This window comes from Manacus candei, unplaced genomic scaffold, assembly GCF_025592945.1.
Source record: "Manacus candei isolate 608988 ecotype Guabito, Panama unplaced genomic scaffold, ASM2559294v1 h1tg000072l, whole genome shotgun sequence".
Lineage (NCBI taxonomy): Eukaryota > Metazoa > Chordata > Aves > Passeriformes > Pipridae > Manacus > Manacus candei.
This window is the reverse complement of record NW_026138120.1, coordinates 2,499,354-2,520,825: the sequence shown is the minus strand read 5'-3', so window position 1 is coordinate 2,520,825 and position 21,472 is coordinate 2,499,354. Positions and strand designations below refer to the sequence as shown.

The following is a 21,472-nucleotide window of genomic DNA, read 5'->3' as shown; positions in this document are numbered from 1 at the left end:
ATTGTGCACACCTAATCTAGTTATTCTTTATTTCCCACTTAGGAAATATTTGGCTTCTAAACCTCTTTCAACCTTAGTTAGTTTAACTGGGTGAGATAACTTAAATATCCTGAGCTAGGAGTGCATGCATCACCTCGTTTGTGTGCATCACTTCATTTGTATGTCAAACTGTAGAGTTCAGACAAAAGTCTCGTATCCCACTGACTGCAGGTTTTTATAAGGTTTGGTTAAAGAACCCAAAAAAACCTTCAAGATGTTCATTGACAACACCATTATGATACAAATTTCTATTTTCTATGTAATGCTTTTGAAAAAGACAAGTCATACTTATTCATTCCTTTTGAGAACAGGTATTTTTAAAATAAGAGGATGTATTACGTGGCTATCTGCAAGAGGCAATTGGAAAATACATCATGGTGACAGATGTGCCAAGACAGGCATCTTGTGGATTAACCAAACCCTTCAACTGTAACAGTTTCAGGTTTGTCATTGCTTTTCTAGGGAAAAGAGATAGATAAATAGATCTTGGAACAGGGCAATATGCTAATCAAAAGAACTCCACATGATCAAGGTCATTTCCCTCCATATACAATCTTAATTTTTCCCTGATAAAACTATCTGAACAAAATATTATGCAACTTTTTTACTCACACTAACATAAGACAGGAAATTGCACCACATGCAGTAAAACACTAAAGTTTCCACACAAGGATACAGAATCCAAATCCAGAAATAAACTTTTCACTGTTGTGAATATGGTTCACTCTTTTATTTTAAAATTGAGGAGGGGAGTATCTGTCCATTTTTTCATAAAAGTCGCTACCTATGAGACTTGAAATAAGAGGTACTTACCTCCCAAGACTTCTGCAATCTCTCCTGGGATAAAGACATGAACAAATAATTCTTAATTAAACAAGCCAATCATTAGGTTTTCATCACCAGCTGGTCATTCTCTTCTTTCCACAGAAGTGGGGCAGAAGTGAGTTCATCTATAGTCTCTGTCCCTTCAGCAGGTATTTGGAATCCTTTAAGTAAGAGGAAGAGAATCTTCAGAGATTTAAGAGTGCCACAAACTGCTGGAGTCTTGCTAGCTTGGTGTGTGAGACAGAATTTGTTTTCACACTGCAAAACTGACTGAGGCCTGTGCCAACATAGGGTGATAAGTAATAAAACTGAAAGTCATACAAAGTTTTGGTAGGTTTAGACATCTTCTGGTAAAACCTGAATTGATTTACATCTAACCTCATCAGTGATAAAATGACATTAATAATAATGCAACCAGAAAATACAAATAACACAATAATGTTGAAAAAATTCTGAAAATAGTTGTATTTGCTGTTCACAGCAGAGAAAGATACCTTTCTCTGATTACAGAACCTCATAGAACTTATAGGAATTATAGAGCTACATGAGGCTATGTGAATGATTATAAAACCTCCCACAGTCTGGAAAACACACGAGACTTAGTATAGGAACCTAAGGGAACATTTTTATTCAACCTTGCAGAATCTCTAAGATTATTTTATTCTGTGCTGTTCAGAGTACATTATATACCATACATCTCTACTAGTGCAGACATGCTGAAGATTAATATTGCTGGTGGTGCCTTGCAGTACCTGGAAGGAGTATTCTCTACTTTCCAAGCTCATGTTTTGTCTTCTCTCTAAGAAGTCCCCTAGCAGAGAAAACAGCATTCTGACCAAACAAGTGTCTTAAACATTGAAATACTTATATATGGGATAATTCTCAGTTTGATATGACAATACATGGGCATACAATATGGACAAATATTGGACTGAGACATAAAAAAAAAAAAGTACGTGGAGCAATTCTACTGATGTAGACTTAGATTTCATAGGTAACATTCTGAGCTCAAATCCCAGAGACAGATGAGTATCCTCCAAGTCCTCTCATGGATCAAAATTTACATTGGAAAAACTGCATGACTGTAAGGCTGCTTAATTGCATATTCTACATATACTCAGCCATACGTCGTCTGGAGTTTATGAACTGACAGTACTGACTTGGTGGTTACCCAATGAGCCTCTGGGTAGCCTTGCTGATGTACTCTAGTTGTTGGTTGGGGTTTTTTGTTGTTGCATTAAGAATCGAACACTCATAGACCCAGTGCTTTCATCATTCCATCATGTGATGATGGATGGTAATGGAAAATTATGACTGATGCTGCAGCAGACAACTAGCAATAGTTAAAATACCAGCAGAGTTAGAGACAAAGTTCTCTATTAAAGACATGCAGTCTCCCCCTGGAAAATATGAGAAAACAGGTCACAAGTAGCCAACAGCAGCAAACACTGTCATTAATACATTTTTCAGTGGAAAACAGAAGTCAATCAACAAATGCAAAAATAACTGCTTTCATGAAAGGCAATTGTATTACAACAGTTCGCTAGTTAGCTTAAAAACATTTCAGCTGTTCATTGGGGAAACAAAGACAGACATCTTTCCATTCAGACATTCAATGCAGACTGTTGTTAGCAAAGCAAAGCAAAAAGTTACCCCAGAGAAAAATCTACAAAAATAGCTATACCTAGTTTAGAAATCCAGCTGAGCTCTTGGCAGTATTTTAGGTGTATGACACTCACTACATAATCCAAAAGAAAGTTCATTTACCTAAGAAAGAGAGTAACAGAAGTCAGTGCATTGATTTCAGTTCTCAGATTTGTTATATATTAACTTTAGGAGTAATAGATGCACAGACTTCCTCTAAGGAGAGTAATTTCCAAAATCAGCACAATCTATGTGAGACAAACTTGAACACACCCCAAATTCCTGTTGTATAGCTCCATGGTTTGACTGCTCAGCCAGTTACCCAGCTTCTTCATTTCCTCACCTAACCTCACTTCTCACTTTGAGCCTGAATGAGATCCAAGGTGATAGTGGAATTTCCCTCCAGTTCTGTAGTGCAAGGCAGAGTGGAATAGGACTACTTTATCTCCTACCCTATTTGCCCCTTCCACTTAGTGTAAATAATCACTGAATAAAACAGGCATGACATTCATTATAGTTCAGTACTTTCAATCTGTGGCAGGTGAGAGTTCAGTTTCAGGTTCTTGTTCTGGCAAGAACACAATTATTTAGCAATAGTTTCAAGATTAGGTTACTGAATACCTAGCAGCATTGTACATTTGCAGAGCTGGGGAAAGCTTGATTCAAAGACCTGCTCCAGACTAGGCACAGCAAGAATTCAGAAATAGTCTTCTACCTTACAAGTATACATCCTTCCTTTGCAGAGGTCTGTACGCTTGACCGAGTCTTTCCAACACATTTGTCTGCGAAGGCTGATCAAATGGTTGTATCTAAACATTCAGCATTTTCTCAGAGGCACTATGTACGTGATGCAATCATAGATAACTACTGAGGAGCCCACAAAGTAAAAATAAGAAACCACTAAGCAGATTTTCTGAGGTATACAAATGGCGAAAAAGTCTAGATTAAAGCACCTGCCTATCACTATCTCACTGCCTGTATACTACTAGGCTTTTAGCTCACTGTCATTTGAATGCAACTGTATGAAAACAGCATGGAAGTACTTTTACTTTGATTCAATTTGAAAAACCCAAATCTGAATTATTTAAAACATAGACCAGTTAATAAGAAGAAAATAGCCAAAATTTAGTCATATTTTTTTATCCCGTGATTACATGTACACATTCTCCATTCAAAAACATGGATACGTGGTTTCATGCTCACATATAAAGGACATCTCATGCAGTGCATGCAGACTGCTTTGTCATGTCCCCCATTTTTTCCATATGCCACCCAGCTTCAGTGCAGACTCCTTCAGCTTCAGAATTTGGGGGCTGATTTCTTACTTTACTACATCAGTAGATCCCAGAATTACTGTACTAAAACAATATAATGAACACAGTACTCACATTTCTTCCATTCAACCCAAAAACAAGCAAACATGAGGAAATATCAATAGGGTTAGGTTCTGTACTAGATAATTGCCTTCTATTTAGCTCCACGTTGGACCACTTAGTAGAAATTCAGCTATTTTTAATTTTAGGTTTTTGAAATGCAAGTGCTTAAAATACTCTAGGCATCTGGCACTTATTTAGAACAGAGAAAATGCATTCACAGGAATATTTGACTTTCATCTAACAAAAGGACCAATCCTAAATAAATATGTTTATTTCCCAAATCACTTAAAGATATTTTATAAATATAATTTTTTAAAATGTATTTCACAACCAGCTGCCAAAAATCAATCTCATTTTTCTCTCAGTACAGGAAAAAATGCATTCCTTAATATTAAAAATGTATGCAAATGATAATCAGTGTCAATGAAGAAAATTTGGTAAAGTCAATCAGGCCTTCAGTTTTACATAGGGTATATACTGTTAAACTTCAATTTGCAGTTTGAGAGCTCATATAATGAACTTGATTGACTTAGAGTAGTTAAATACATGTTCTTTTTATCAAGTTCGTAACTTTATTTTCACATGAGAGAAATTACTTTGCAGCAAGGCTATCCCAGTAATTTGCTTTGGAAAGCAGCTTTCAATCAAGAAAATCATGTCAAAAAGTGAACTAATTACATTTATGTATGATGAAAACTATTACAACTAATCTATCCATTTTGTGGTTTAGCCACATAAGTTTCACATCAAAGCCAAGACCTAGAGCCTAGTATCATTTGCATTAAGAAGTAAAAGCCTTCTAAACCATACGCGACAAGTAAACACACTAAGACTTTTAAAATATATTTTCTTTTAGCATTGACATTCATGTTTCCAAAGAACTTCTACCTTGTTGTTTTGTCTCTCTCTCTGCTCTTGTACTTTGATGACTGTAGAGTAGTCTTTACAGCTAATTTTTTCATTCTTTTAATGTTAGCTTAATAGCTATTGATTGGCAGATGAAGATAAAAAATAAGCTGATGCTCTAAAGCTTAAATTAATTTTTTTTTAAGTAGAACACATTGCACATACATGACATAACTTCTATACACCGTGGTATGTCTCTTGAACTTTTCCTTGGTGGAAAGGCACCTGAGACAAAGAAATTAACCCAGAGGCAGCCATGCAGTACACAAATCAACTGGACACCAAAAGCTGACTTCAGATTTGAATAAAAAATATTACTACCAAGATAGATGGCAACAATCATCCAGTTAACTCTCTAAAAGGAATTTCAAAATGTTCCTGTACTGAAAAGATCTATTTTCCCAACATCTAAATATAAATCTCTATTGGTATTCAAGTTCACTTCTTTTTCTTTTATGCCTAGAAGATACTAAAAAAAAGTTCAGTGCTGTTCTCCTAAAAGCAATTTATTCTGGAAACATACTACTCCAGCAGATCTCAGCAAACCAAATTCCTTCTGTCTGTCTTTGCCCATTACATTTTCTAAAACTCTTCACTGGTAGCATTTTCTTCTGGACCGTCTTTGGTTAGATCTTTGGAATCACTGACAAAGTACACAATCTCAAACTGCAGTGCATTTCAAGCAACCTAAGTAATTGCCTGTAAAGAGAACTCCCTCCCTGTGTCCAGTAAAAGAAAAAAATGCTGTTTATACATCCTGGGAGTATGATTAATGCCTGAAAAGTGTCAATCAGCAAAACTCCACAAATATTTTTCTATAATACTCTGCATAGGCAGAATATTATATTTATGTCTCTGACATTTTCTTTTCAGGTGTAATCTTTAACGTTTATCTTTGTTGAATTTCATATTACTGATATTTAAAAGTGAACATAACCTCTATTTAGACATTAAAAATAAACATTAAATAAAAACAGATCAGGCTGTGATGCTAAAAAATATAGCCTTAAATGTCCATGGATGGCAACAAACTATTGATCATAAGCCATTCCAGTCATGTGTGGGTTCAACTCATGGTGATTACATGCCCATCATATTTTCTTAGTTGTTCTGAAGAATGTCAGGTGGGCAGTAACATATGAGGAGACTTTTGACAAGATATATTGCATCTAATGTTTCTTGCTATATATTGAAATGGCTTTTCAGTTAAAGAAAAGAATTATGTTGTTTTGCCATGGTTTATTTTTAAGAAATGTATGTTCCCTTTTAACTATTCCTTTAGGTGCTTATAGAAATCGTTTGTTTAATATATTTGCTCAATATTATATGTATCACCTCAGGCCTTCTTTCATGAGTACATACTAGCAGCTTCTCTCCCAGTCAGCTGGGATTTCCATAATCCTCCATTTGCTCTCAGTCAGTACCTAGTGAGTCAGAGTTTGTCCCTGATACTTTCTGGATTCCTTGAAGCAGTAATTTCCAAACCTGGTTTTCTTAGTGTCACCATGATGCTGACACTGTCCTGATTCTATGCCAACTTGAAGACAAAATCCACATCCAACAATCATAGAATCACAGAATGGCTTGCACTGGAAGTGTCCTTAAAGATTATCTGGTTTCAACCTTCCTGCCATGGGCAGGAACACATTTCACTAGACCAAGTTGCTCAAAGCCCCATCCAACTTGGACTTGAACACTTGCAATGATGAGACAATCACAGCGTCCCTGGGCAACCTGTCCCATTGCGTCACCACCCTCACAATAAAGAATTTCTTCCTAATATCTAATCTAAACCTCTCTTTCAGTTTGAGGCCATTCCCCTTGTTCTGTTACTGCGTGCTCTTGTAAATAGTTCCTCTCCATCTTTCTCCTTCAGGAGAGGCTGCAGGGCTGAAAGGCTGCAATTAGGTTACACCAAAGCCTTCTCTTTTCCAGGTGAACAATCTCAGTTCTCTTAACCTTTCTTCATAGGAGAGGTGCTCCATACCTCTAATCATTGTGCCTCAGCTCCTGCCCCAACCCCTCACCCCGGACTCACTCTCAATGAAGAGCCACAAATTATAATTAGAACTGCAGTTTGGGAATCCTTTTTCTAGATTGAATTTCATGGGAGCCATGTTGACTTGAATACATCTAAATAATCTTGTCCCTTATACTTTTCTGTTTTGTCCTTACCTGTTTAATAGCAATAATCTTGGTTTCCTAATTTATCCAGACAAACTGGTCACTCTGGAACTATCAAAGAGCTGACTAATAAGTCATCAGACAAAGCAGCAAATTTTCTACTCCTACACAGTAAAATCAATTTCCCAACCTTCCAGATTTTTGGATTTATTTCACTGAAACTGAACCATCATATCATTGCACAAATCCTATATATTTAATCTGCCCAGATTAGCTGCACTGGATTTTTTTTTTCCTTCTGCATCTAGCTTTATTACTAAAGTGCCATTAAATCATAAACGTCTGTCACCGTAATACCAATGGCCACAGAGTTGCTGGTAGCTGATCAGTGAAGAGTCTGTCTCAGCTCACCCCAATTTCATTCATTCAACAATACACTTAGCGAGAAACAGAATATCAGCAGCTAGTCAATCTGAGCCTTGAAAAACAACTCATGATAGCTGAAAGTTTGAATTTCAAAGGGAGTAAACCACAGAGAGAAAAAAATACCAATGTATTAATCAGAATCTGCTTCTAATCAGAAAAAACAAGTCTTATTCCGGATTTATCCAGGAACAGTGATGAGAGATAGGCATTCTAGTTGAACATTTAACAGCAAAAAAAAAAAACTATACCATGGAAAAACAAAGAAATATGTTTCACCAATGCCATTTAAACGAAGCAATAATCACCATCATCATCTTACATTATGTAGAGCTTTTAATCACTCCATTCCTATTTAACTATATGGAACAAAGTACTCAAACTGTTCAAAAGTTTAATACTAGTAGTAAAGAAAAATACTCTTTCTACTGAAGCTGTCAAAGTAATTTGAAAATGCAAAACGCAACTACTAAAATATATATTGGTCAGACCATCAGAAAATGCTATTAATAAAGACCATGTGTTAAAAAATTCTGCCTTTTTTTTAAACTCTATTTTGAAGATATTCTTTCCTGATAACCTAGTCTACTAAAAAGGTACCAGCACATTGCTTTTGACCAGTCTGAGAAGCACTTCTTGCTACTTCAAATTAAATCTGTATAAATCACAGTTTCTATTTCTGGAAATATTGCAGTATCTTTTTTTAAGTCCTAGAAAGTGTTAAGGCAGCATTTCAAGTATATTTGGGATCTTATAGACCATTTTGAAGCTGTCTGCCTAGCACAGCAGGAACCATTTGTACCACTAGCTGTTTTGCCTAGCAAATAATCAGTGAGCTCCTAAAAAAAATGCAGCCTTGCCAGTATGAGAGGAATTAGACCTTTTGCTCAGGAGGAAACTACTGCTTTCAGCTTCTGTTCATAGACTTAAAATTCCTTTTGCTTCTAATCTCTGTCCCTTTGCACTTTCTGCAGCACTATGAAATTTTTAATATTAGTGATAAAATTGTTTAGTCCTGTTACACATGTTTATTTGCATCTATTCAAGGATCTCTGCAGGATGTAAAAATAATAGGATAAACAGTATAGCATTCGTAGTAACAGTAATGGTATCCTTTATGACTACATAACATAGAGATAGAGCACCATTAATGTGGGAGAGATGCTGGAGCTTTAATCTTCTAAGATTAATAGTTTGTAAAATCTTGAAAACTACATATTTTCTTTATGTATGTGATGAGCAGTATTGGTCCAAGTAGGTCTTAATAAGTGGTGATGGTGAATTTCTAATAAAGTTTGGCATAACTGGAAACTATTAAAGCATGCATCAAAGGTGGTTTTATCAGGTCAGTTCCTCTGTCTGTGTGAGAGCAAGCTGATAATACAATGATCTAAGAGCTGACATGCCAAAAATAGTATCTGGACACTAGAAAAAGTTGTAATGAACAGAAATTCAGGACTGCCATGAGTACTGATGCTGGGATTGATTTTTCGCTGTTGTGTCAATGAATTGGCAAAAGAAACATGTTAAAGGATGATGAAACTTTTTAAAAGTCCATAAATGATCAGAAATGGAAAATAGAAACATGAATCAAACCAAACTAAATATTTTAAATTTTTCACATATCATTCATAGTTTGGGTAAGGTGCATACTCATAGGATAGTGTCAATCTTTCTGTCTGCACAACTGCAGAAAGCCCTGAAAATTTGATGGAAGTTGGGAAATTAGACACAGAAAACAATTGCTTTATCCGCTAGGAGTAGGGGCCAGTCATGATCCTAAAAAGAACTGATGACCACTGAATCTATATGGGTTTGATTGTCTGTCTTCCCACTTCTGCCCAAATAAGGGAAAGTTTTGGAGGTTTTGCAATGCCATTTCCTAGTTTCAAATAGAACACAGAAGTTCTTGTGTAGATGATTTGTCCAGAAATCTCACAGTGTGCTACCTTAAAGTCTGACTATACCATGAACCTTCTCTGGCTGCTCTGACCCCACAAAAAGCCTATTCACAAATCGCTTTTGCAACATATTTTAATCCCTCACATTAACTGTAGTTCAAATGAGCTACCAGGCAGTCAAACCTTAATCTCAGCTAGCAGAAGGGGATCTCCTGGTTTTTTTTTTCTAGCATGACTCGATTAGGTAACAAGACAGAGAGAAAGAAGTGCAGAGACACAGAGAAATCCTGTCATCTGCCAGTTAAGAGGCTCCTGCCTTTAGGGGTTTTCCCTCCAGAGGTAGTGTGATCATTACAAAACTGTTAAACAATATGATGGGTTTGAACTCCTAGCTCAGAGAGATATATAGGAGCTGTGTTGGAGCTTCCCATGTCTTCTCAGAATTTCTTTATAATTATTGTGCCTGTAGTAACACAGTCAAACTCAGGCTGAAATGTCTTTCCAGCAGATTTCTTCAGAATTGTTCTGTCAGAAAAATGAAAACTGTATTTCTGTTGTTGATTACATGAAAATTAATCTGTGTAGAGCATCTAATAGGTGGTATCATTACTTAAGATCAAAGAAAGCCCCCCTAAATCATCCTTTTTTCTTTTTGATATGTGGCTTAAAGATACACATGCAATAATGTCTGTTTTTCAGCAGAATATTTTCCCTAGTGTCAGTAAAAGAAACTCTGTTTTAATGGTAATGACAGTGTTTTGGCCAAAAATAGATTGATTAGCTACCATGGAGACAAAGTTCATTTCTACCTCTTGATAGAAATTCTTAATTTCCCTTTATTAAAAATAATTGACTGATTTTAACTTCCTAAAAACTTTTCCTTCAGAAATAAAAAGGAAAGATAAATGCATTTGAAATTATGAGCAGGTTACTTTCTTATTTGAGTTACACATTTTGTTGCCCAAAATATCCTTAAGAAGTCCTAGTAAGTATCCCCACTAATGTTCATAAAGCAGTTTACTTTACAAATTCAGAACCTGTTAATCTGATCCCCACCCAAAGCAGCAAGTTTTGAGGAGATGAAAGACTTCATCCATTTCATGTAACCAACTGGATGCTATCAGGTTCTTCCTTTTGCACATACACCAGAGTAATCTATGGATTATTTTCTCACTGTTATATGCAATACATATACAAGCATATATATATATATATACAAGCATAAACATAAGTACATGAAAGTAAACTGTTTCACAACCTTTTATATTGTTTAAATATTTAGAGGTAGCAAGTGGTTTTCAGTTTCCACTTATTTTTTTCTTTTCTTGTTTTTAGCAGTAGTCCACTAGATTTTCATATAACTACTACTTGCATCCAACAACCGAGAATATGGTTTTCTTTTATTTTGCTATGAAAACGGCAGTATACTTCACATATATTTCTGAACAAGATTTCACAAGACCTCGTTGTTATAAAATTCATCAGTATAAAATTAATTTAAAAAAATTTTATGCTTTAAAATATTTAATGATTGATCAAGAAGCTATTGATGTTATACTTCCAATGGAAATCATCTCAATTCTGACCCTAAGACCATTCTTTATATACAGAGAATCATTTAAAATCAGGTGTATTATGCCTACAGAGTATCCATCATACATTTTTTTTTGAGTTTCTTTAATTATCTCAATATGCCACAGGAATTGTGGCATCAGCTTTAGTAAGGTAGATGGATGAACAATTTCCCACACATATATCAGTAGAGTGTATTTTTTTAATGTAAAGACACTGTACCACAGATGAAATTTGACATTGCTAGAAGGAAAAAAAGGTATGTATGTATGTATTTCAGGCATGGTTCATAAATACTTTTACCCTGCCATAACAGGTGACAACTTTAACTCAAGAAGTCTCACAATTACATAAAGATATGAAGAATGTGATGCACCTTCTGGAGAACCTGCTCACATCCCAGAAGCCTCCAGGATTCTGTGCTGTGCACAGCATATCTCGAAGTACCACACTGGATAGTCTGCAGTCTCAAATGGCTTGGACTACACATCAGCCTTGCTCACGCATGCAATCTGGGAACTTCACCTGCACCAAAGCACAACTTTGCCATGGAAACACGTTATGTGACATTTGGAATACAGATCTGTCCTCTGTAGGCAGCAGTCCCCAAAGGACTGAACCCAACCTGCAAAATTCTATGGATGGAGAATTTTGTTATACAATGGGCCTGCAAAATTCTCCCTCACAGTATCAGGTAATTCAGAAAGACAATCTGCAATTTTTAAGATGCACCTCTCCCCATTCAGACACTACCCTGACTCCTCTTCAGTCTATTTCAGCAACTCTTTCTCCTTCAGTATGCTCTTCATCAGAGACATCGTTACACCTCGTGCTGCCCAGCAGATCTGAAGAAGGTAGTTTTAGCCAAGGAGCAATCAGTTCACTAAGCCTTGAGAACCTGCCAGGATCGTGGGACCTGGAAGGAACAGCTGGAGTAACTTCTGCACAGACCTCCGATTTCCCAATAGACATTGTGACAAGCACAAAGGATGTTAAAGATAAAGATTACCAAGCCATAGATGTATGAGAAACAGTGAAGTGGTACTCAAAGCATGTTCCACAGCAGCCAGTTTTAAATTTAGAGAGTACTGCATGACTGCTTTATTTGATCTCTTTTTTGGCAATCACGGAGATTACAAACATGAGAATTCAGATTTATAGAAAGTAAAAGAAGATAATGTTGGTTCATACTATAGGAAAAACAATAAATTTCTAGATTCTAGAAGCATGTTGAAAAACATTTTGAATACAGATATAACTTACTTGTCTGTTTGACAGACTATTGTGATAGTCCAAAGACCCTGAGGGTCAGAGTAGCTGGAAGTCTAGGACAAAGAACTGTCTTGGGTGGCTTTTGTTCATTGAAGCAAAGGTTTTCCCCGAGTGTCTGACTGTTGTTCCCAAACAATATCTATGGCATTGTTTGCTTCAGGTGATCGTGGGTCCTGCTGGTCTTTTTGTCAGTTCTGTGAAGGCAAAGGGACAATATTCGCTGCATGTCATCTAGACAATCAACCAAATAGAGCTGCTAGAGAGTGGTTAGTTGCTGCACGTTATTTGTCATGTAAATGAAACCTCTTAATTTATCTAAAAATACTATTTTTATATACTTGGTATGAAATGTACTTAAAAAGGATTTAAAATATTTATAAAAAGAGTAAGAGTTTGGTTTCATTTTGGTAAAAGCTTGCAGTTTTAACAAAAAATGCACTACCATCATGTATTAGATCAAATACTATTTATTGTTAAGATATTATGTAGTTTACAAATGGATTCGCTTTTATGTGCATGCAATTTGCAATGAATGTATTCATTCTGGTGAAATACAAATAAATTAGGTATTATTTTATTTAAAAAAATAAAACAGCTGGAATGTTGTATCCTGTAATAAGCTATCACTACTTAAAAAACAAGGTGTTATACTGATAACATTAAGTAGTCTTGGTTTGTGTCTCCCTATTGCACTGTCATTTAGAAGACCAAGTCAACATTTTACAAGACATACCTGTTTTGGGATTTTATACCTAGATAAGAAAATTAAGAGGGATGAAAACCATTGAGCAAAATAAGGAATATTAAAGGAGAAAATTACAATGGTTTAGTCAGAATCAAATAACTTAAAATAGTTTTTTATTATTTATTTGATGATTTTTTTACTTATATCTGTAAAAACTGTCTTTGACCTATAGTCAAGGAAAAAAAAAGATACTATAGGTTTGGCAAATTATTTAATCCTGAAACAGATTTAATGCCCAAGGGATTTTTTTCCAGTATTTATATACTAGAAATGTATTGCTACTGTGCAACCAGGGCAACTGCCTTATTTTTTTCCACTGTAGTTTTGATTTATACATTTAAAGATGCTCAGTATGCAACATTTTTACATGTTCTTTAGCAAGCTTTCTAAAAAGACCATGCTTACAACCCAAAATAAGTGTCCTAAAATTGATAAGTAAATTAAGTTTCATTTAATAATCAATGTAAAGGGTGGTTATCAAATTAAATTTTTACAGAGCACAGATTTATGTTTAACTTCCTTAAGAGTTTTTGGGTTTTTTTAATGAAAACTTCAGAGACTAAGTTAATTGTTAACATTTGGACATGTGCAGGAACACAAATCCCAGATGATACTCTGTGCCCAGTTTACATCCTTTCACATCCATTTTCCCACTGATACAAATTAGGGACAGAGTGTCGTCTCTCTATTTGAGCTGCCTGAATTTTGTCAGTGTCTACACTTCAACATGAATGTTTTTATAAAAGGTTTCTTACTTTCCCTCTCTTCCAGTTTTTGCTTAGTTTAAGGTTAAATAGAGAAATGCTGGTTAAATGAGGCATATCCCAGAAATAAAAAAAAATTTAAAACAAAACAAACAAAACCAAAACCAAACCAACCAAACAAAAAACAAATAGTAGCAAATATAGTAACAAAGACAAGCCTATGGCCCTCTCCTGTACTCACCATGAAGGACAGATGCTGGTTCCTTGGGATGCACAGGTACATGCAGCACAGCTGTCTGCAAATCCTCATTCTTCACGGCAACCCTCTTCATACCACACAAGATAACTATTATATTAATGAAATACGCAAGTTAATCTAAGCTCACCATATCCCAGCTGTTGACTGGGGCTGCACAAGCATAAGGTTGTCTAACATGCTTAGTTCCCAATATGATTTAACAATTTCCATTACATATAAAAATTGACAGCAGTGTTTGCTTTCTCATTTTATGATTTATAAAGCATTATGTACATGCTTGAAAGTTTTGACATTGTTTTATTATTTTCCAGTATAAACACTGGTGTCATAAGATTAAAAATAGATGGAGGGTTTTTCTGGAGTTTTTGTGTTAGTTTTGTATGAAAGTTTAAAAAGATCAGTGCAAACACCAAAAAACCACTTTGCATAAATAGCCATAACTTTACTGTTGTACATTTAATTCTTCAATTAAAAAAAATGCATGTACACTAATTGAGAAGAAATAGCACCAGGATATGTGTCCTAAGTAGCTCTTTGTTTCTGCAGCTGTCAAACACATCCTAAACAAAGCTGGCAAACACTATGTTATTTGTATTGGCTATAGTTTCAAGGAATTTACCTGAATTGCACAGACTGTAAGATGGGCATCACACAGGTGAGCATACTGCCTCCCAGGGAAAAGCTCAAGCAACTTCAGACAGGATAAGTGTTCGTTTCAGGTGTTACGGTTTAACCCCAGCCAGCACCAAGCCCCATGCAACCACTCACTTCCCTCATGTCAGAATAGGGGAGAGAATTGGAAAAGTAAAATCTGGAAAACTCATCCATTGAGATAAAAAATAGTTTAATAGGAAAAGCAAAAGCTGGGTATGCAAGCAAAGAAAAACAAGGAATTCATTCCCCACTACTCGTGGACAGGCAGGCGTTTAGCCATTTCCAAGAGAGCAGGGCTCAATCATGTGCAAGGGTAACGGGAAGACAAATGCCGTCACTCCAAATATCCCTCCCTGCCTTTTTCTTCCCACAGCTTTAATGCACTGAGCATGACACGATACGGCATGGAATATCCCTTGGGTCTATTGGAGTCAGCTGTCCTGGCTTGTGTCTCCTCCCAACTTTTTGTGCACCACCAACTCCCTCGTTGGTGGGTAAGGTGAGGAGCAGAAAAGGCCTTGGCTCTGTGTAAACACTGCTCAGCAATAACAAAACCACTTCTATATTATCAACTCTGTTTCCAGTACAAATCCAAACCATTGCCCCATACCAGCTGCTGTGAAGAAAGTTAACTCTATGCCAGCCAAAACCAGGACACCTTGTCCAAAATCAAGTAAGGATTTTGGACAAAACAGCAAAACAGAAACCTGGACTTGAAGGGTTATTCTGTTTTAAACTCCCTGACACCATTATATTCTGAAAGTCCCAGAAAAAGAATCCCCCAAGCAGCTTTTATTGAAAAATATCTGCAACCAATGCAGCAAATTTCAGTTTTGAAGGTAAAATGACAATTCATAGGGACAAATGTGAAGGCACATACATTTGGAATGGAATGGTAATTTCCAAGCAGGATTACCATGAGCATATTAGTTCTACACACAGAGTGGCCATTAAGGATACCTGGGATTGAAACAACAACCACTGTAATATTCACGTCACCCTCCAAAGGTGCTCAGTATGAACATCAATACAGGCATCCTATACCCTAAAATCCAGCTGCCCAGCTCAGACAATTTACTTTATTTCTTTTTACACTAAGCTTTAAAGAAATAGAATTATTTTTTGTTCAGGATTGTTCTTCCCATCTAATTCTGCATCAGTTTACTTCCCAAATTTGTTACATTTTCTTCCTTTCTTGCATTTTCCATCAGTCAGTTTCTTCTTCTATACAGTAACTGTAATTTCTCTTTATTTACTTTTCCCCTCTCTTTTTTCCAACACTCGTTCAGTTCTATATCCCTTTTATAACTTCATCAAACTCAGCCATGTCTTTCCTCATTTCATGGTGGTTTTTCTGTTAAGAATCATCCTAGGTCTGCCACTAATGAACTAAATGGTTACTAAACTCAATCATGCAACAGGACAGCATATTTAGTCTCTATCAACAGTCAAGCAGTAAACCACCAGTCTCTAACCAAAATCTCTTGCACTACTATACTCTTACAATGCTGCAGTCACCTCCACTGGCAATGGAAAAAAAAAATGAAAAAAATAAAGACACACTGAAAAAAAGAAAAAAAAAAGAAAAGTAGGAAACCCCACTAGTTTTCTTCTGTCTTCTGCTTTTATAACTTCAGATATATTATTAAAGATGTTTATTTGTGTTGTGCTCATGGTAACTACTAGATTCAATTTAAGAAACACAGCTTACCATAAATTCTGCAAATACTCTTCATTTTTTTACAAGTCATACCCAGCTCTTGTGATAACCTTGCTTTGACATTGCTTGGTTACCTACCACAAATAATTTACTCTCTAATTAGTCCATCTGCTACCTACACCTGAGATTTCAAAATATTTTCCTTTACGAGGCAATTTTGTAGCACACTGCGTCAATAGTCTCACCTGGTAGTTTGTAAAAAGTCCTGTGTTTCACAAATTAAGTTTTGGGATGCAACAAACTGTTCTGAACCTTTTCAACACCTTCTTCCCTTAACCTGAAAGCACTTGGTTTCCACATCCCTCTTAGTGGGACACATTTTAGACGTTTCGTGCTGCTGGGACTACCACAGGAAGTGCACAATCACATACCCACGTTCTAGAAAAAGACTTCTAACAACTTACCTCAGCCTTGAAAGAATGAGGCCGTAGCTGGGGCTTTGGACAGCAGCTGAGTGAGCAATAAGAGAAGGAAAAGGGCTGGTGCTTGATTTCCCGGCTCCCTCCCCTGCTTCAGTAAGAGGAATTTGCACAGCTGTCATCAATTCCAGAAGCCTACGTGGTACTAAGTGTTCAATCAGAAAATCAAATATTTTATCACAAGAAATCTAAGCCCATCTCCTTTAGTACATGCAAATAGTTAAATCCTGTCAAAAAAACCTGCATATCTGGAAGTTTCTTAGATGATGCTGCACACAGAATCAGTTTTATCCTTTCGAAGTTGAGCATAGAAATCATATCATCATTCCCAAACCCGCCACTGACCTCCTCTGTACGTCATAAAATTCTCTTCCCAGTGTCTCTTCATTTCTCTTACCACACACTGTCAGTGGCAACAACAATGACAAGAAACAAAAATTTCCAGCTTCAAAACCACGAAGAAATGCCACAGATCTGATCCTTTCATTTAAAGAAACTGGTTAATGAAAGCAAAATTTTATTTCCTATGTACCTTGATGGCGGAGTTTCCCAGTCTTTGGAAATCTCTCAAAAGAAGAAAGTTTTTGAAGGTTAAGGGTTTAAAGACTCATGTCAATTGGAACTTGGAACCACAGGAGTTGAGCAAGAAGAAAAGCAGTACTTTCCTCTTTCAAGTTGTTTTAGAGTTTAATATTTACTATGTAGTTTTACATTTGTGCCTTGATAGTGTGTTTTAAGTCTAGGCATTTATCTGTGGGAGATTAACACTTGAATTCATTCTCTCTTCACAGATCTTCTGAAACTTGCTAAATTTTTGCCATGGCAAATTCAAAGGTCTTATACATGACCAGGAAATGGCCTGGTACAACAGAGGAAAGGTAGAAAAAAACAAAAATAGTAAAGATCTTTATCTTCATTGACACCAAGTTGTACAAATTATGTATTACAATGGTAAATGGCTAGTATCATAGAATCATAGAATCAGCTGGGTTGGAAGGGACCTCTGAGATCATCAAGTCCAACCCTTGATCCACTACTGCTGCGGTTACTAGACCATGGCACTAAGTGCCACATCCAGTCTCTTTTTAAAAATCTCCAGTATGTTTTAAAGATTAAATAAATGTTCCATTAACTGGCTTATGAGAAGCATTGAAAAGAAACATTTCCTCAGTTTTCCAATTTTCTTATCCTGGATGCTTTGTTATAACCTCACAGATTCAAAATACTCTGATAAGGTCCCTAAAAGTTACAACTTCAGACAACTTTTTTAATTCATTCTTTCTATACTCCCCTTTGTTCTATTATGTTGATTTCTCCCAAAATGTAAGGGCTAGAGACAGTGCAGGAGTTAATTTGCACTGTTGTAAATGATGACTTTAGGAACTACTGCACTAAGGACCCTGTGGCATCACAAGCATCACAAAGAAAATGCTCAGAAAAAGGCAAAAACTAGAGTTTGCTCAGAAGAATCCTAGAGTCTTACAAAACAATAGTGAAAGTTTTAAGTAAATCAACAAAGCAGCAGAAGATTTCTCATGGAAATGTGCGAATATAAAGAAAGACTTTTTTTAAAATTAAAAGCTCACATTTAGCAGTCCACACATTGTCAGGATTGAGGACAGTCAGTGCAAATTTCCAGATGTCTAAGTCCACCTTATCTGCACTTAAATTTCATATGTAGTGGGTGATGCTTTATGTATGTATTCACCTTGTCCTGGCCTACTTGGTAATTATTCTGATTCCTTATTTTTAGCATATTCTACCTCTGATCTCTTCATGCAATTAAATGGACTACATCTTCCTTTGCTCGCCCTGATACAACACAAGATAACTGAGTTACCCACATCACTTGGAGATTTTTTCTTCATTATGCACATTAAAGATTTTGCTTCTGGTTCGAAAAAATCAAAGCTTCCTTCAAGAAGGAGGAAAAAAACCTCACCCACTGTTAACCACCCTATGTACAAACAATCAAATCCCACGCACTAGTTCCTTTTTGACTCTGCAGTCAGACACAAGACAAAAACAGCAGCACCCTGAGACAAATTGGAAGCACAAGCCTCAATATACAGTAACTTTACAGACTAATTATGCCTTTTTAAAGGCCAACATTGTCAATCATTTACTTCCTAAATTTCCTTGCATGATTTTGTAACTTAACACATATATCTAGTGCTGCTGGATTCTTTCCCACCCCTACATGCAATGATCCACAGAAATACAGCTCATATTCTTACTAGAAAAATGCCAATATTATTTCAGTAACCATGCAAATGAATTTTAAACAGAATTTTAAAACCTGTAGTATGGAAAAAAAAAAATTAATTTATTGCATTATACTTGTTTAAAGGAAAGCAAACTGATAACCACACAATAGAAAATATTTTTCATCTCTCTCCTGTTAGTCTCAAAATGTTTTCCAAAAGTAAGTAACAAAATTCTCTTCTGCATCGTTGCTTACAATGAAATTTTGAGAGAGGGGGGCATGACATGGGCTGGACATGAACACCACCACCAACGCACACATTCTCTGAATGCTACACTATCTCATAACAACATTTTAAAATGTTACTGGGTCATGCTTGTCAAGCAGCTGTTGCATGTCTAAAGATGTGCAATCACCTGCTTATTTTTTTCACATAGAAAATTACCAGTTTGCACTACAGATTTGCCACAGAGTCTCTGATGAATGTGTACATAGAGTGTACTAATAGCTACTGGAACTTGTACCACATCAGAGAATTTTCCTTATTCCCTGCCTCTCCAACATGAGGTAAAATGATTTTTTTTTAAAAAAAAAAAAAGAAAATTTCTAGTTAGTCTTTTTTAAAACATTATAATTTCATTAGTATCCTTAATACTCTCCTTTAGGACTAAATTATCTCTATAAACAGCAGCAGCAAGACAAGTATAGAGCATCCAAGGTGAGAATCTGCCTATTCCTAATGCATACCAGTATGCAAACATAAGCGTTCTGTTGGTAAGACCAGAGTCCTTCAGCAACCGGCTGTTAGGAAAAGCTTGTTTCTGTACAGTTACTTACTAGCAAAAAAATGAAACAGGAGATTGTAAAAACTCTCAGGGACATATAATAATATCCTCACTAGAGCCATAGCACAGCACACACAGTCTTTTGAAGTGTTGGTCGCCCTTTGCTTCAATAAGAAAATTGTATTTGAGAATAAATGGCATCATGTGGAGCTCAGTTTTGCAATTATTCACATTGCAGTAGAAACTGGACTACTTAAAGGGTTCAGAGGTCTGTTGTATTCATCACAGTATATGGAGATAATACAAAGTTTGGAGAGCTTTCAACCTAACAGAAAAAGAAGTAGCACAAAGAAGAGAAAAAGGATCATGAAAAATTTATCCAAGGTCCCACAATGACTTGCAGGGAGGCAGGAGCAGAACAGCAGGTTGCCTGGGCTTGGGTTCCTCTGCCCAGTCCGGCATCAGCTGGCAGGGGTGGACTCCCTGCCTGCCCCACTGCCTGGCAGTGGGGGAGCAGTGTGAGCTGCACCAGGAAACAGAGCTCTGGAAGAGCAGAAAGTCTTTCCAAGCACTCATGCTGAAGGATGCCCAGCACTATGCTTTGTACAAAGAGTACCTACAAATGAGACATATGGCAGAGTTGTCTGTGGTGAGGACTACGTAGCACAGCAGTTTCTGTAGCTGTACTTATTAAGTTTCTGAGAGCAGGTGCTTGAATTATGCCAGCCAGTTTGATAATTAATTAGCCTCTTCATGTGTGCAAGGTAGGAAAAATGAAGTCTCTGAAGGACTTGCATAAGGTTTATATCACACCTGCAATCTCAGGTGAGCAGAACAGCGAAGCAGCCCTTTCCCTTAAACTGCCATCAGACATAAAAATCACATCTGAACAACACCTGTGAATTTTAGTGCCTGTGAGGATAAAGTTTGCCTCAGTCAAGTATTTTCAGGGGCAAGAAGGTAGACAATGTGTTCCAGCAATACACAGTACACCTGCTGACTCTGCACATACAGCAAGCCTCACTTCTGTCACAGTCAACCTGGCAACCACAGGCAGGCAAGACATTGAGAGACATTTTACATCCTGTGCTTTCACTTCTTCTATACCTTTTCCCCCAGTCATTGTGCAAGCAGTAGTTGGAAGACCCCAGACCCTATCTGAAACCAGAAACAAGCTATAGCTTGGGAAACACTATAATCAAAACTAAACAAACTGGGGGGGGAGGAAGGAAATTTTGTTCGATGTTGCCTCTCAACGTATTTTTTGTATGAGTTAATGTACACTGAGGCACTCAACCAGGTAAGGAAAAAGCTAATGGCTTTGGAATGGGAACAGGTTCCCCCAAAATCAGTAGCAATTATGTCCTTTACAATTATTTACAGCCAACATTCATGTTTGAAATCAGAACAAATTCAATATTGTTAACAGAGCTGGATGACTCAGTGTTTAACTAATTTGCCAAGTGATGCTGAATAGGCCAACATAAACCCAAATTCTTGTGCGGATGAAGATGCTAAAACCAGAACCAGCCCCTAAAAACATTATACTCTTTCTAGGAGTAGAGAGTTTAGATGGTTTGTTATATCTTTGATTTGAAGAAAAGCAACTTAGGTTCAACCAGCTTCAGACTGTCATATGCATATCCTTTCAGACATTTATTTTCTGCTTAATTTAAACTCTCTACGTGTAGCCAGTTGGTTCAAGGTTACCTTCTGCAATGCCCCGGTTAGAAGTCCAAAATAGACCTGGTACAGGACCTTCCTCTTGTTTTTTTTTTTCAGTGACCATTTGGTGATCAAATCTGCAAGCTGTTGTCTCTCCAACATGTTTTTTGCCTACCACTGTTAGTGGCATTTGTTCTTCAAACTATATTTGAGACGTGAAAGTTTCCCACAGT

At 36.5% G+C, this 21,472-nt stretch overlaps 1 protein-coding gene and 1 long non-coding RNA gene across 4 annotated transcripts in view; one reads left to right on the top strand and one right to left on the bottom strand.

The window, feature by feature from the left end:
- KCNH8 (potassium voltage-gated channel subfamily H member 8) overlaps positions 1 to 12,080 on the top strand; it is a 177,994-nt gene extending 165,914 nt beyond the window's left edge. The window contains exon 16 of the mRNA XM_051808258.1: positions 11,127 to 12,080. Within this exon, the coding sequence (XP_051664218.1) occupies positions 11,127 to 11,837 (711 nt within the window). The 3' untranslated portion in view covers positions 11,838 to 12,080. The remainder of the gene's footprint in view (positions 1 to 11,126) is intronic.
- Positions 769 to 17,240, bottom strand: LOC127480287 (uncharacterized). Of its 3 annotated transcripts, none has more exons than XR_007907819.1 (6): positions 17,116 to 17,240; positions 16,569 to 16,728; positions 13,773 to 13,877; positions 12,074 to 12,276; positions 2,549 to 2,631; positions 877 to 1,025 (listed from the first exon to the last, which is right to left on the bottom strand). It is a non-coding gene; the product is annotated as an uncharacterized LOC127480287 (long non-coding RNA). The 3 variants fall into 3 exon arrangements; XR_007907820.1 differs by lacking the exon at positions 17,116 to 17,240 and adding an exon at positions 14,410 to 14,562 and having other exon boundaries at positions 16,562 to 16,915; XR_007907818.1 differs by lacking the exon at positions 17,116 to 17,240 and having other exon boundaries at positions 769 to 1,025; positions 16,569 to 16,915.
- Between the last annotated feature and the right edge of the window lie 4,232 nt (positions 17,241 to 21,472).